This window comes from Corvus moneduloides, chromosome 1, assembly GCF_009650955.1.
Source record: "Corvus moneduloides isolate bCorMon1 chromosome 1, bCorMon1.pri, whole genome shotgun sequence".
NCBI lineage: Eukaryota > Metazoa > Chordata > Aves > Passeriformes > Corvidae > Corvus > Corvus moneduloides.
Window position 1 is genome coordinate 34,837,082 of NC_045476.1, and position 16,113 is coordinate 34,853,194.

The 16,113-nt window shown below is 40.5% G+C and overlaps 1 protein-coding gene across 5 annotated transcripts in view; it reads left to right on the forward strand.

The window, feature by feature from the left end:
* Nucleotides 1–16,113, forward strand: part of ELMO1 (engulfment and cell motility 1) — a 305,632-nt gene that overhangs the window by 277,249 nt on the left and 12,270 nt on the right. For all 5 annotated transcript variants that reach the window (XM_032105001.1, XM_032104994.1, XM_032105017.1 and 2 more), the window contains 2 exons: nucleotides 4,885–4,997; nucleotides 13,389–13,496. In XM_032105001.1, the coding sequence (XP_031960892.1) occupies nucleotides 4,885–4,997; nucleotides 13,389–13,496 (221 nt within the window). The remainder of the gene's footprint in view (nucleotides 1–4,884; nucleotides 4,998–13,388; nucleotides 13,497–16,113) is intronic.

The window sequence follows — 16,113 nt, forward strand, 5'->3', positions numbered from 1 at the left end:
AATCCTGACTGTGTTGCAAATGGAATGGCTCATGATACTCTAAATCTCCTTTTCCAAGGCAAAAGTATAGAAACTGATTTGGGCCAGAGCATTTCAGGATTCAGAAGCAGGATATTAATTTTGATTTGTTTCTAACAGATGCAGATATCTAAGTACAAGCTCTTGGGACAAATTCCTCCAGGGGCAGCAGGGCAACAGTGGAAGCATAAACTAAGTAGAATTACAGACTAAATTTTAACCATACCAATGTGGATCAAAGGGGGAATGCTTCTTTTATGTTTCCAGTGTTTTATGTTTCCATTAGAAAATACGACCTAATGCCCAATTAGAACTGATGTCACTCATAGTAATGCATCAATTAAAAATCTACAAATGGTTCCAGTTAGTTTTGCATCATTACACTGCTCAGAAAGCCCCTGCAAATCCCCTGCAACATTTAGCAGTTCAAAGCTGCTCAGAACTGCAAAGCTTGTCACCAAAGCTTCTCATCTTCCCTGCTTTCCCTATGAGTCAACAGTTTAAGTATGATAGAGGTCAATTATTTATATTCTCTTGCACCATCACCTAGCATTGAAAGACTTGCCAATGCCTTGTGCAAGGTCGTCATTTCCAGTGTCACTCTGGCTAGTTGCTGCCACAGTGCAGAGTCTTCTTCCCCATCATGGAGCAAGTGAAACAGCCAACACAAATAGTTCAAAGCAACTGTAGTGTTACCAGAGAATCATTTCAAATTCAGGACAAAGGCTAAGCCTAAAGGCTATAAAGGCTAAGTAAATCAATAAGGTGTTTAAGCAATCACAACTGCATTTTCAGAGATTTAACTCCATGCATTTGCATTTTGATTACATCCATGATCACTTGTTCTTGACTCTGAAAAGAAAGTCCTTTCATTTTGCACTTTGATTTGGTTCCCTGTACTGAACTCTCTCAAATTGCATAGATGGCACAGTTGATAGAAGTACAGAATCATGGCCCCATTGTGGGGAAAGAGACTGTGAGTGAAAAGAGCAGTCGTGCCTGTGCTGTATATTCTAAAGCCCTGCAGATATGCTAAAAAAGATTGTGCACAATGGTGACTGTAACATCAGCAGACCTTGTTTAATTCTGCTTGAGAATACAGCAATCAGGGGATGGGTTTTCCTGCCTTGAACATGATAGAAGTCTTTATTTTGCTATTCATTGTATGAAGCACTGTAGTTTTAAGTTTTCAAGCTACTGGATAAGAGAGGCTTCAGTGAAGTTGGATTTGAATGTAAACTGGAAAATGTTGTCTTAGATCCTGGTAACTACAGCAACCTTGTTTTCCTAGGATTAGTTGTTTCTTTTATATGAGCATTGTTGTATCACGTGAAGTACTACCTTATCAATATCTGCTTTTGATTAGGAAAAATTAAAAGTCCTTCAGAATAGATTCAGGGATTTGGGATCATTACTGATCATCCAAACTGCCATTTCATAATGGAATTATAAAGTATCTCAGTTTCATTTTGAATGGCTGCAGAAGTTGTCTAGGAATCCTGTGGGCCTATAGAGGACCAGAGATCTCCTTGAAAAATTAAATAGCAACAGAGATGGGTTAATGCTAGATAAAAATTTGGCATCTAATTAGGGACTTGCTGGTTAAAGGAGAGTTAATGGCAGCTAGGGAGCCATTACTAAGTAACATCTGTGTGAAAACCAACAAGGTACAGGGAAAAAGAGGAAGGTGTCTAGATGATTTTCTGCTTTTTATCTTACATGTTTCTCTACAGTATTAGAGAGAGTCACTACTGCCTTCTCTGAATGCATGATCAGGAGAGGGAGCGTAGCTATATGCCAGAAAGATAAAAGGACAAAACACATGAAACCAGTTCTGGGATTACTCTCCCATTGTGTTTTAATAATTTAAATGTCTGTAAAATGCCCCATCCTGGAAAGAAAACCACTATTGAGTGAGTCTTAACTATAAGGTGGAAAAGTAAAAGCTGGAGACAGTTTTAACTGGTGATGAAGAAGAATTTGTGAAATGTGAAAAACTTAAAAATAATTTCTAATGATTTTCAGGTATTTTAAAAACAAGTAACTGTTGTTAGTATTGCCTCCCGTGTTAAGACCAGTGAGATCACAAAATTAGCAATCATATATATTAATGTGTGTTTCCCTCAACCCTTCTCTCTTACCAGCACACTAATGTTTTACATTTTTATGTGACAGAAACACAGTAGGAAACTAATGGCAGTTTTTAAAGTCACTGTCTCCTTAGACTTAGTCTGTTCTCTCTCTTCACAAGGCACAAACTGTTAAGCAAATGTCATCTCAGGGACAATAAATAAATATTCACAAAATGTATTTGCATTTATGATCTTCCTTTAGCTCATTGTTCCTGATGGATTTTAAAATTAGGCAGGAGGACCTATTTCTTGCGCAAAGATTTTTTTTCTAGCCCTCCTGTCTTTAGACACTGATCGCCAGGAACAGAACTCTGTTGCCTTCAGATGGCTTTCAGAAGGAAATACAGAGTTTCAAAGAAGCATATCTTTTGTTTGTGCACTGTGGTTTGATTGTTCTGACCCATTTCTGTCACCTCCAAGAGGTGGAACAGAAACCTTGACAGTGAGGAGCACTGAGCGGCAGGATCACCTTGCAGAAATACATCTGGAGTCATGATGTCAGAAAAATGGCTGAGAACCAAGAAGTCAGAGTAACCTAACCATGTGTTGGCATGAGCTGCTAAGGACAGTAAGTACACGAAGTGACCATGGCAAAGGCTTGACAGTCTTACGGACTTTCACTAGGTCCAGAGTTACCAGAGACTGTTTCTCCATGGAGTAATGGGTTGTCTCTACAACCTCTCTGTGATCAAGTTCAAGGACCATGGAACAGAAGAGAGTAGCACACTGAGCTTCACAACTGTGAGAGCAAATACTTGTATGTGTGCAGAGGGCCTCCAGAACGTAACCAAAGAGGCAAGAGGTCCCTTCTTTCTTACCTCCACTTCTCCCATGCAAAGTCTCCCTTAGGCAGTGAAGTATTTTAGAGAGGATTACCTGGGTTTTTTTGGATTGGTTAAAAAAACCCTTTTCTTCCTCTGGTTTGTAATGGCAGGTGGGGCATTAGAGGCCAGAAGACAGAATGTTATAAGCAAACAGTCAGATGTTAATGAGCTGGATGACCCATTCATTTTTGGCTTTTTGGTAGTCTTACAAATACAATGTTATGATATCTGTAACACCTATTTAATGATAACCATCCAATTTCTGAATTAAACTACCTAAATATCAGACTGATGTTTATACCACTCTTGAATGTTTGAAATTAGTCCAGCTGGAGATTGTCAGCAGCCTGGACTGCTGAGTAATCCACACTTATGTTTTAACACTGTTGTCCTCAGCCCCTGCTCTCAGGTTGTACCTGAGGAATAGGGAGCTCATCAGCTCAGTAAAGGCAAGACATTTATTCAAGCACAAAATTCTTTTAATCACAGTATTTAACCATTCAACATATTTGTATCTTAGATCCTAATGAGAAAACAACAGTGCTTGAAAATTCAAGTCCTAAAGGACTAATAACACATTTCCAAAACATGGGCTGTTTCTATAGTTACAATGCTTCCTTGATTTTTGACCAGCTAGATTTTCACAGCTTGTAAATATGCAGTGGGTTATGCACCCAATCATTTCGTTGACACCTAGGGGAAAGAGGACATTTTATTTTAAAGGCCTGATCTTTCTAGCAGAGGATTTGCGGTGATTTCAGTGGGGGTCTGGCAGATCAAAGGCACGGGATCCAAATGAGTGTGGAAATCAGCAGAGAATGGGCTTCCTAAGTTTTCAAGAAGAGAAAATTTTTTGTTGTCTCTGTGGGATACCACAGCTTAGCTTCCTTTTGATGATGATTGCTGGAACATACTGCCGGACAGAATGATTTTTGGTATTACCCAATTTGCACAGCAATGCAAAATTATGGTTCTGACAAAGTTCGTATTTTATAAATCTGCTACACATTCAGTTGTTTTTTTTTTTAATCTTACTAGGCTTGCTGTCGAGTTGATGTTTAAACCTGTCTTTTATATATTCTTAATGAATCTAAGTGAGGATATAACTGATGAATTCAGACATCTGTGAATCCATGTGATGGTATATGAAATTAAACTTTAAATATTATGTGCATATGTTTTCTGCCTAGTTCTTGACATGTTGAACTCTTATCAAAGTAAGATGGAGAAATGCATTTTCTGAAGGATATAAGATTATTTCTAGATGTATTGTGGGTCTCTGCACTCCTAGGCAAAAGTGAAGTTGGAGCCTTGAGTGATCCCTAGTCATGAGTTAGTCTTCCACAAATTCTGATAATAATAAAGTAATCAAATTATACAAGATTGAGAACAAGAATATAGTGCTGATCGTTAGTTTAGCTCATTGGCATTGCTCCCTGTTTTTTATTGTTGTTTCAAAATGTTTTAGCCTTCTTGTGTTGTCCTAAGTAGCAGTGCTAGTGAAGTATACTGGCATAGGATTGTGCAACAAAAGGTGACAGACCCTCAAATAAACTTCACAGGGCTCCTATGATGAAAGAGCATTATTTGCTGCAGAAAAATCTTGTTGATGCATTATAACAAGTGTTATTTTTAGAATGAGTAAAGTAATATAAAAACAAGCAACTTGCCTGAGTCATACACTGATGTTGTAGCAGGGAGATGTCTACAACAAACATATCCTGAGTTCCATTCTTTGTTTAAAGAAAAAGGGTTTTTTTTCTGGGGCAGACTAGATTCTGACCTGGTCTTGTCTGTGACTGATGTACTCTTCAAACGCCTTGCAGAAACATCTTGTGAGACTCTGTTTCAGAGGAAGGAGGATGATCTTTGATTGAATTTGACAAGTGCCTACTTTCTCTCTTCCCAAGGGAACTAAAGGAGAAGATTCAGCCAGAGATCTTAGAACTGATCAAGCAGCAACGTCTCAATCGACTTGTGGAGGGCACATGCTTTAGGAAACTCAACAGTCGACGTCGACAAGGTACAGCTCAGACTCCCTAGTCTGGCTTTATATTGTCACTTTAGTCTAAAAGTTGAGCTGAGGAATACTATTTTCACTGGCAGGACCCTGGATTTTAGTGCTATCTTGACTGTTTTTACCGGGAGGCATCCAAAGGCATCTCCAAGTTACAGATTTTCAGGATTTCCTGTTTCCCTAACAAGTCCAGCCTTTGACAAAATCTCAGGCAGCAGTGTCACATTCTGAAATGAGTATTTTTATTTCCTCCTGAATGTCCAGGCTTCTTGTTCATCTCAAAGCAATATCTTTGCAGGAATAGCACCTGAAACTTGAAATTGAATCTCTCAGACTTTGATTACCTTTATGTATGCAACAAGTTCATTCTGCATCCCTCCCCCTGTCCTTTGGTTTGGTCTTATATTGCCACATACAATAATTATACTGTGGTGTTTAAACATGCTTTTTGAAAGTAATTTCAAATATCAAATATCAGTAATTTGCGTACTTTCATAGGAATACTTGATTGATATGAGAAGATTATTTTCCCAATTCTATGAGTCATTGCTCAGTGCAAGGTTCATAGTTCATTCTATACCGTAAAACTCCCCATGGTTCTTTTCCCCTCAGAGAGGCATGCTTCTTTCCCCAGATAACATAATGGGGACGTAGTGTAAATTCAGCAGATTAATTAGAAGTCGTATCCAAAAATTTCGCTTTAAACCGCTCATTTTGTGAGGACTCAGATTACTATTTGTTTTCCTCTGTAAATACAGAACAAATTAGAAAATTACAAAAGCTAGGAGTAAGAACTGATAAAGATCAATATTTGAGACTTTCAGATTAATTGGGGAAAAGTGCGTTCTTCACAGAGAGAAGTATCCCTGCAATGCCTCCTTCCTTAGAAACAAGGAGGCAGTTTTCCTTAATGTAGGGAGGTTATTTATAACCTCTCTGTCATTCATACAAACACCTAAGAAGCCCACTGCACAGAAGGATGATCAGTATTCCACTGTGCATTTCTGTACAGACTGGATAGAGGCATGATACATGTTTTTCCTTCATCAGCATACTCATGGAGGGAAAGTAGGTAAAGTAATGTGTAGTTTGGCTGCCAGTAGTGAGGGTTGTTTATTTTATTCCTCTCAAAGCCTTAATCCAAATGACTCAAATTCTGGGGAAAGAGTAGGATTTGCAGCAAATATTCTTTTTATGGCTGAGCTCCAAGAGGAAGATAGACTGTTTATTTTATCTTAAATTGTTGTTAGCTCATGATTTATAGGATCAAGAGCCTTAGGGAGTATAAATTCATTCAACTTATATGAGTACAGTTAAGTTAAAAAAATATTTTTTTTTTAAAATCAATGTAATTTCTTGTCCTCAGTTGAGAGGGTTGCTTCCTATTGTGCCTTGGAGTGAATTCTATAGGCCACCAGATTAATTGCTTTGATGTCATATTTGTACAGGGCCGGAAATAATTCACGATTCTTTGGAAACAAATATAACATGCAACCATGCCTCAAAGAACGTTATCTTCTCTGAAGTAGATGGTTTTTCGCAGATGGAAGCCCATTTAGGAGGTCATGTTCCCACGTGCCCTTAAGAGTTGTGTGTGCTTTGTGACAGACTTCCTGTATTCCCTGAAACAGAAGGGTATATTACCATCTGGGAGGGAGGAAGGGAGGCAGTAGACACAACCATTATAGAGGATGATGATGCATGAGGCCACCAGGACTAAATTCAGTACAGCCAACCGTGTCCTGGGGTGCATCAGGCACAGCATCGCCAGCCGGGCAAGGGAGGGGATTGTCCCGCTCTGCTCTGCACTGGGGCAGCCTCACCTCGAGTGCTGGGGGCAGTATGGGTGCCACAATATAAAAAGAACATGAAGCTATTAAAGAGCATCCAAGGGGAGGTCAACGAGGATGGTGGAGGGCCTTGAGGGGAAGCCGTATGGGAAGTGGCTGAGGTCACTTGATCTGTTCAGCCTGGAGAAGAGGAGACAGAGGGGAGATCTTGTTGCAGTCTGCAACTTCCTTATGAGGGGAAGCAGAGGGGCAGACACTGATCTCTTCTCTGTGGTGACCAGTGACAGGACCTCAGGGAATGGCCTGAAGCTGAGTTCAGAGGAGGTTTAGGTTGGATATTAGGAAGAGGTTCCTCACCCAGAGGGTGGTTGGGCACTGGAACAGGCTCCCCAGGGAAGTGGTCACAGCACTGAGCCTGACAGAGTTCAAGAAGTTTTTGGACAATGCTCTCAGGCACATGGTGTGACTCTTGGGGTGTCCTGTGCAGGACCAGGAGTTGGACTGATGATCCTTGTGGATCTCTTCCAACAACTCAGCATATTCTCTGATTCTGTGACCTAACACTGTGCAATTTAATGAAGCATGCTTGGCGTATAAGCCGTTCAACTGGGATCCTTTTTTAGGCATGTACAGTTCCTGACACAGTCCAAATAGCAAATACTGGCGGCTGACAGAAAGCAAAAGAAGCTCTCTTGAAATCACCATTTATGCTTCAGGGTCTCCTGAACCCCAAAGCAGAACAAACTGTAAAACCAGGGCTGTCATGATGTCAAGAATTAGAAGATGGAGTAAAGTGAAGGGAGGACCTGAGGTTTAGCTAGTGATACTAAACATCATGACAGTCAATCTTTCAGATAATTCCTCTGAATGTTCTGATAAAAATAATAGAAGTCCCAAATTCTGAGCATATCTTCTTTTAGCTTCATCCCACGTCCCCATCTCCTCTCTCACAACCCACCTGCCTGTACAAGTGCCCTGTACAACCTCAGGGGGTTCAGGAGCCCTATCACCTGTCTGGTGCTCCAACAGAATTCACTTGCCGTGGAGAGTTACCAAGGCTCTAAAAAATTGGCCACGGTCCATCCAGGCTGACATGGAACTGAAACAGAAATGAGTACTGCTCTGAGGCATCACGATTTGCCTGTTATGTGGCAACCTACTTGTAAGAGTAGCATGATCAGGTAGGGGTTATACTAAAGTGTGTATATGCTTTTTGTACTTTCCTATGATTCTTTTGTTCCCTTAAGACAATCCTGGAACAAATGTCACAAATCTGCAGATTGTACAAGAAGAACCTGAACGTGCCCTACACAGAAGCTGAAAGCATTAAATTGCCAATTTAAAGATAATTAACAGGCATTAGCCCATGATAAAGACTCCAGAGCAAACTTCTGTTAAGATTATTGTTTGAACATGTGGTAGGACACACATGGTTAGCCACAGTAAGCTGAAAAATTTGACTTAAAAAAAATGAGAAGGGAGTTTACAACCTCTTATGGCCTTTTGAGAAGAGATTAAGCACTTTCATATATACGTAGCATTGGAAAGCCTCCAGTCCCAACAGGTGATTCACTGGGGGGATGCTGAAGATTAGGCTGTGAGGTATCTGTATTCAGATCTCTGCTTTTTGTGTTTCAGCACAGGATTATCATAGCAGGATCTCTCTGTAGCTGAAATTCAGAAATACCATTGTTGTCCCAGCAGGATCCTTAGCACTTCCGAAAAATACCTGGCCTTTCCCTTGCAAGGTTCTCATAGGAGAACTGCAGTACTAACTCCTGGGTTTTCATTAAGTATCTTAATCAGTTGGAAATGAAACAGCAAAATCTAGCCTATCCTTCTGATCACAGCTCAAAAGCAGATCATCAGGCTCTGCAAATCCCCGCTTTGTTCCTGGACCCTGAACATCTACTGAGAGACCGCTTCAGCTTTCTCCTTCCTTAGATAATTCCTAAAAGAAAAGGGAGAAGACTAGAGCAAAAACCTGTCAAGCACTCTACACCCCCAGTAGTTATTAATTTCCAGTAGAGCTAAGTAGCAGATAAAGGCATTTTATTGAGGATAATAGATGCTTCTGATGCTGTCATCCAGTACATTTGTAGTATACTTTGCTGGGTGCACTCTTGGAAATAAATTCCCCTTTTACCTTTATAAAGATTATAGAGAAATTGCATGTTATTGAAGTGGTTTTGCAGCCAAAGATGACGTTTCTCTAACAGTAATTTTTGGAAGGAAGGGAAACTCTGGTGATACACACCATTAAATTAAAACCAGAAGGCACCATGGAAGTAACCTGGGAAGAGAAAGCTTAAACTGAAACAGAAAACCAAGTGAAGACTGGTTTTCTGTCTCTTGCTAGGATAAGTAACTCGCAGTTCTGAACACCACCACACACTTTGACTTTTTTCTGCCAAACTCTTTTCTACTGCTACTTCCTCCTACTCCCCATAGTCCCACAAAAAACCTCTGTGAGCATGAGTCTCTGAGAGGAACCAGTTAATCAAATATGCCTCCAACAATGCCACAGGTCAATTATTTGCCAGTCATTTGGAGAGCTCCCTGGCTTAATCTAGGCAGTTGACTAGTTGGAGTGAAAATGTCAATTCAATTTTATTAAAGACAGAAGAAAGAAAGAAAAATAAAAAAAATATATGCCCACATGCATATATAGATATAAAATCTACACAAATACATATGTTTTCACAGATATATTTAAAAGCAGGTTCCTGTTGCTAAATCTGTGAGGATGTTTTTTCTTTGAATGAAAAGCTTCTAGAGTGTATTGGGAGAAAATACATATTCTCAAGACTTCTGTCCATGCATATCTGAGCTATTTTCTCCTCAGATTCTAACAATAGAGCACTTCTGTACTAACCACAGCAGTCGTTTACCTGGAATAGTATTGTTAAAGGCATATGAGTCATTGGCCATTAATGCACTTGGAAACACACTGCGTGAATGGCCAGGCACTCTGTAGCCCATCAGCAAAATGTTCTGTGCTCTGCTGTTTGTTCACAGCTCTGAATATTACTTTTGTAGCCAAATTGTAGCTGATTTTGTTATTTGGGCGGTTTTTTTAACCTCATCTATAATCTTCAACAATGTGCTGTGATATATTTAACCCACTGGCTGCTTTAGTAATTATTTGAAAAATCAGAACAATTTGCTTGAAAACTTTTCAGGTTAAAAACCAGAATGACTAATTCTGTTTCCCAAAGATGAATATCTACCACGCTAATGTGATTGCACCAGTGGTCAGTTAGCTGAAAGACATAGGGAGTTGCCAGAAAGTGTAAATGATGTGGTGTCTGAAAATGGTGGTGAAATATCAAGTCCACATCATCTCTAAAGACTGTGGTTAGTGGCCGCCCTCCCTACAGCTTCTTGCTCTGAGCAGGAGGTAGATGTAGTAACACTGGATCCAAAATGGGCATTGTAGCTCATAGAAGGGACCTAGTCTTTGGGGAAAATTCTTAAGCTTGGGCCTAAAACCAAAATTACTTCCGGAACACGCAGTTGCCCCACTCCAGCTGGGCACATGCACATGGATCTGCCTGATGTGGAGTATGGGGACTAATGAGGATGGTCTGTTCCAACTTCAAAGCTTTTTGTGACACTTCAACTCTGCAGATTTTGGTTTAAGAGTTCTGGAGGGTTTGGACAATAGTTTTTCTTTGTTTTATAAGCACCACTTTTGAGTCATAGTAGAAAAGAGCTTTTTCTTCTGTTAATTTTTTTTAAATTTATCAATTTAGAGCTCAAAGTAAGTGCTGGCCACTTCCCATGTGCTTTTCTGCAATTAAGACTTCTTCACACTTTTTCTCGGTAGAAGCAATTTCATATAATTTTTGTTTTGACTGCAGCATTACTCTATACACTACTTTTCCAGTACAATTGTGTTCAGCACCTGCACTACAGTAAAGTAGCTGCATCCAGTTTCAAACTGTTCCCCTCCAAGGCACTGAAATCTCATGTGAGCAGGAATATTTTCTCATACACTGGTTGTAGTGTCATGGACAGCTGAAAAGAAAACTGCAATGGGTAAGGCTGAGGTGGCTGCAGAAGCAAGGGTTGCTTCTCCTCACTAACATGCTGTCACCCTCCTCAGCCTGGCTGGTGCAGTCATTTAGTGGCTGTCGTTGAGGAAACCTCGTTAGTTCCATTTGTAGCTTTCATTTAAGGGCTTTCCCCTTGACAGCAAGGCTATGGCAGAGCAGCAGTTATTAATGAGCCCACAGGAGAGTTGTGCTGGACATGCTTCAAGCTACAGTCTATGGCTATTAGTTTTTAATTAACCTTGGGTTATGGGCAATTGCTGAAAAGGCTTCTCAAGCATTAAGAGCTTGGGTTTCTTCCCATTAAACCACCCCTTCCTAAAACAAAATAAGATATTTTCATGGAGGGGTATTCCCCTCTTTTATTATTGAAGCATGGCATTGAATGAGAACCAAGGTTACCAAAACACCAACCTCTAGGAGATAAAAGAGCCAAACCCTTGTGAACACCAACCCCATTTGTGATAAATTGAAAGGAATTCATGGTAATTCTTTTTTCTTTTTCAGTTGCACCATCTTTTTGCCCAGCTCATTGAGAAGGTAGTGAAACCATGTTGGCTTTTATTAAGCAAAAGAATGACTGTTTTAATTTTAGAATTGGGAAGTTATATTACTTTGTACAGCCCAGTAAACAATGAGGTTAGAGTTAAAGCTAGGTATGAAAGCCTCCTGCTACAGTTACTGGAGGCTTTTCTTTAGGCCTAATCGTCAACCATGAGATTCAGTGGGGTATATTCTTCAAGCATCAGGCTTTGCTATGGTTCTGGTAGAGTTCCCTGCAAAAGGTATGAATCTAGAAAATTTTCACACACATCCTGCTGAGATACACAAACTGTTTAACAAGTTGCTTGTGTGTGTGGCCTTCAGATGAGAGTCTTCTGAATGAGGGCTCCTACTCGCTCTAGTTTCAACTCCCTACAAAAGTTTGGCGAGTGGGGTCTTCTTCTGTATCCCATACTGTGCCACACTGTATGTTCTGCTTATAGTCCAGGAATGCTTACATTTCAGCAGCTCTTTTTGTATGCTTCACGGGATCATAATCTCAGGCTCGCTACCACAAATCTTTCAGTGTTGTGCATGACTGTGAATCCCTCCCATGGCAATTTTGAGCCTTTGCCAGGGATTTGTAGGGTTTTCTGAAACCTTTCTCCAGAAGAGGCTGCACACTCAGAAAGTCGTTTGAAGTGTGCCGGGTTTTTGCCCTAAACCTTTTTACCACTATGACAAATTTAAAAAGGCATGTGAAAGTGCATTTTTACCATTCAGTTTTCTGTGTTTTACTGCATTGCATTTTAAATGACTGGCCAGGGGCCTGGAGTGTCCTTAAGGAAGCAGCTGGGTCTGTGAAGCCAATGCTTTACTCATAGAGCCAAGAAGCCCTTCCTTTGCTAACACCCCAAATGAGCTCACATATGCTGGTTCTACTGCTCCTCCAATGTTTTATCCAAGCTGTGGCTCCCAGCGACTGCAGCGCCGCAGGGCTGTGTCGGTGCTAACGTTTCCCCTAAATGGCCCCTCAGGCTGCTGCTTGGCACAGCATCAGCACTGCCAGTACGAGAGAAGCACAGAGCCAGAGAAGCCCTCTGCCCCCCTCCACTGGCATTTTAACATCCAGCCTTGCTCTGAGCTTTTGGAGATTTAGTTTGGATGTAACAAGATTGTATTTTTGACAGCTCAACATTATGTGATCTACTTATTAAATAGAATGTGCTCTGACAAGGAAGGGTAACCCCTTTCTTACCATTTCAGAAAGGGAATTGGCAAGCACCATCCTTGCATGCTAGGCAGTGTGGTGGCCTGGCTCTGCAAAGGTGATGTTCTTCACAGGAGCAGATTTTAACAAATGTTGTTGAGGGGAATTATATCCTGCGAAGCACAAGTTGTCGGGAGATGTAAATGTACATCTCTTAGGAAGGACTAAAATGCAGACTGGGGTATGAACTGCATGGTCACACATATATTTGTGTGAGTTATCTGCAGGACAAGGGACTTAATGTCTGCTTTTTAAGTCCTTGCATGTTTATTGTGTCCAGTCTCTCCAAAAATATGGGGGTGTTCTCCTATGTCTATAAAAAAAGACATGAGTCATAATTTTCATAAAGTATGGGATATTTCAAATTTATCAGTTTTTGGGTGTCCCACACAAGACAGCTGGTAGGGCTTGATTTTCACATAGTGGGTGCTAAAAATGAATCTTTTATGGGTAAATTAAAGTTATCCACTCAAAGTAGTTACTTTGTCAGTCTTCTGTCCGTGAGGCTATATAATATCTGGTAAAACTAAGTAATTTTTTTCTCACTAGTATTTTTTTTTGAGCCAGTCACTAGGTCCATAAAAAAAACCCCTGCAGATTAATGCCAGCTTCATTTATTCAAGTAAAATTACTGAGCAAAGTCCCTACACTTGTTATATATACCCCACACATTTCTTCTTCTGAAAGAAAAGACAGCCTTTCCCTGTAGCACCTTGTTTGAGTAAGCTTTCTCCTCTGCTGTTGGTAAGGCTGATGAAGAACATGTTAGTGACCTTGTTTAATGTGTTTATTTCAACAGACAAATTTTGGTATTGTCGACTTTCACCTAATCACAAGGTCTTGCACTACGGAGACTTGGAAGAAAGTCCACAGGGAGAAGTCCCTCATGATTCCTTGCAAGATAAATGTAAGTCATGCACAAAGATTGTGACCACTCTGCTTCTTTTATGCTAGTTCTTCTTTATAACTTGTAGTAGGTTTCTCTTAACATGGGACATCATTGACAGCTCTCTTTATGAAGATAGAGAGCAGGGGACATTTCCCCCTGCATTCAAACACTGCTCTCCTGGGTTTGGCAAGTGTGTGTGTGGGGACTGAGCTAAGCTTTTCAGCGAGTTCATAATTTCATTCAGCTTGGAAGTGTTATGTCTTTCCTAGGGAGGAACACAGTTTACTTTCATTGCTCATCTAACTGCGGGTGTCAAATAAAAATACTTGGGTATATTCAGAAGCACTGCCTGTCCATGGACACAGGCAGTCTAGTGACTGGAAGAGGAATATATGGCAGAGGTCTTTTTGGTTATTGTGAGGAGTAGGCTTAGAGATGACACACCACTGGGAACAGTATTGAGGGGACCTCACCGTTTCTGTGTACCCAACTAGGACAGGACATGCTTCTGTGGCAACTCCTACCAGGGGATTTATTGGGATTTTTCTTATGTTTAAAAGTAATTTTGGAGCTCTTCATATCCCTCATACTCTAGTGAGTTCTTCTTCTTTACCTTCAACATGAGTTGTTGGGGTTTAACCTGCAATCCAGGAAAAATTTTTATTATAATGGAAATAATGAGTATAGTTCTGTCACTGGGAGGTGACTTCTAGAAATCCAGCATTGAATAAGGGATAATTTCTTTTTGTTCTTCCCTGAAAATTCTTGGCATTATCAAATTAGACACACTTATACAGGTATTTCAGCTGGTAGTTCCCCTTCTTTCATGGAATGGCAGAAAGAATAATTTTTCAGAAGTTTGAAATTTTTCCAGCCTGAAAATTGGGGAATGATTTGAAATTTACTCCCTTGACCTGTCTCCAGGCAGCACTTTTTAAAATGTCTTAGTGCTTCCAGATCCAGTCTGAGAGGGAAAGAAGAAAATCCTGTGTGATGCTGGAGCCCTGACAGTTTGCAGTCACGTTCCCTTGTTTTCCTTGCGTTACAGATTGCCTCAAGGATGTTCCACAGTCTTACTGCAGTCTTGGCAGAATGTAGGACAGGGCCTCACATTGCTGCATTGGCACAGAAAGAGCCTGTTTTTGTGGACAAGGCTTAGAGAAATGTTACAGTAGTGTCAGGGTGACAGAAGAATGAAAGTCACACTTGAACTGTGGGCACAGTTACAAGACCAGTAGTTCCCAGATTTGTTTGCTTTGAGCAGGCTTCCACACACAAACTGCTGACCCTGACTGTGAGCTTCATCTGGCACTTGCATTTTCCATAGGCTCTTGAGCCTACTGAGGAATGTCAGGATCCCATGGGGGCAGAAGGCTCCTGCTTTAGAAACCATTGGGCCAGACCCACACGGTTCCCTCAGCATGGCTGCTGGCAGAGCAAAGACCAATGCAGTTTCAGAAAGAGGTGGTTGTTTTATCAATATCTCAGGTTTTCAGTCTATGAAAGACACAAGATTTACCACAGTGCTACCCACATTAGATGGAGTTTCATTAAACAAAGTTGAGAATATTGCAAGTCCCAAGATTATAAAGTGCTACTATTGTTTGAAACATATCAGACCAAACTGGCTTGGGCATTTTACGGAATGCTTTTCATAAATGTTCTGGTTTTCTGGATAGACTTACTGATTTTTGAATTCTTAAATTTTGTATATGTTAATCAACTTGTCAGCATTTGGAGCCCAGGTCCGCAGGTAAAAGAGAATAGTTGGGTAAGAAAACAGAACGAAGAGAAGCAGCATCAAGCATTTTGTGTACTCCTTGCCAAGCCTGAATAATTAGTCTCTATCTCAAAAAATAAATGTGTGGGTTTTTAACCTTTTCACTTCTGTGAATGTCACCCCTCTCTTCAGGCTGGCAGAGTTAACAAGTCATGCAGACTCCAGCTGGGACAGAAAACAGCTTCCCTCTTTCTCAAGGCTTTATCCATTGTGAGCACATCACATCTGTGCTCATGCCCTCCAGCATCTTGTAGTCAACTTCTGATGCCTCCTGAAGTCTTTGATTCTATTTTTCTAAAGCAAGGCATAAGCCAAGTTCCAGATAAATAAAGATTAGGATGTCACATCAGTCTGTGATGTCCCACAGTAACTGCATTTCAGATCACACAGATCAAATGTATGAAACCTGGAGAAAAGCCTTCTTGGTTGAGAGGTCTGACCTCAGAAAACCCTATCTTATGCAAACAGAGAAATTGTTTTTCTGGGCCTCTTCAGGAACACTCTCTCTTAAGAAGACCTTTCTACCATAGTTGCAGTCGAATATCTCCTTAATTTCCCAGTTTATCCTAGCTCACTCTCTCCTCTCAAAAACAGTATCTCTTCTTCACCAAAAGTAGGGTACTGTCAGGGACATAAAAAGTCAGCAGGCCCACAGCATAAAATTCTGAGACTAAAGGCAGGAGAAGTTGAGTAGTGAAGAGCCAAATTATTTCCATTCTTTTCAGTTTTCCATGCAAGGCAAATACTTTAAAAATGTCTTTTACATCCCATGCCATCCGTTTGGCTGTACTGCTGAGATAATCTGTCATAAAATATATAGTGCTGATGTACCCAGTAGAAGCATAAATGCATTTC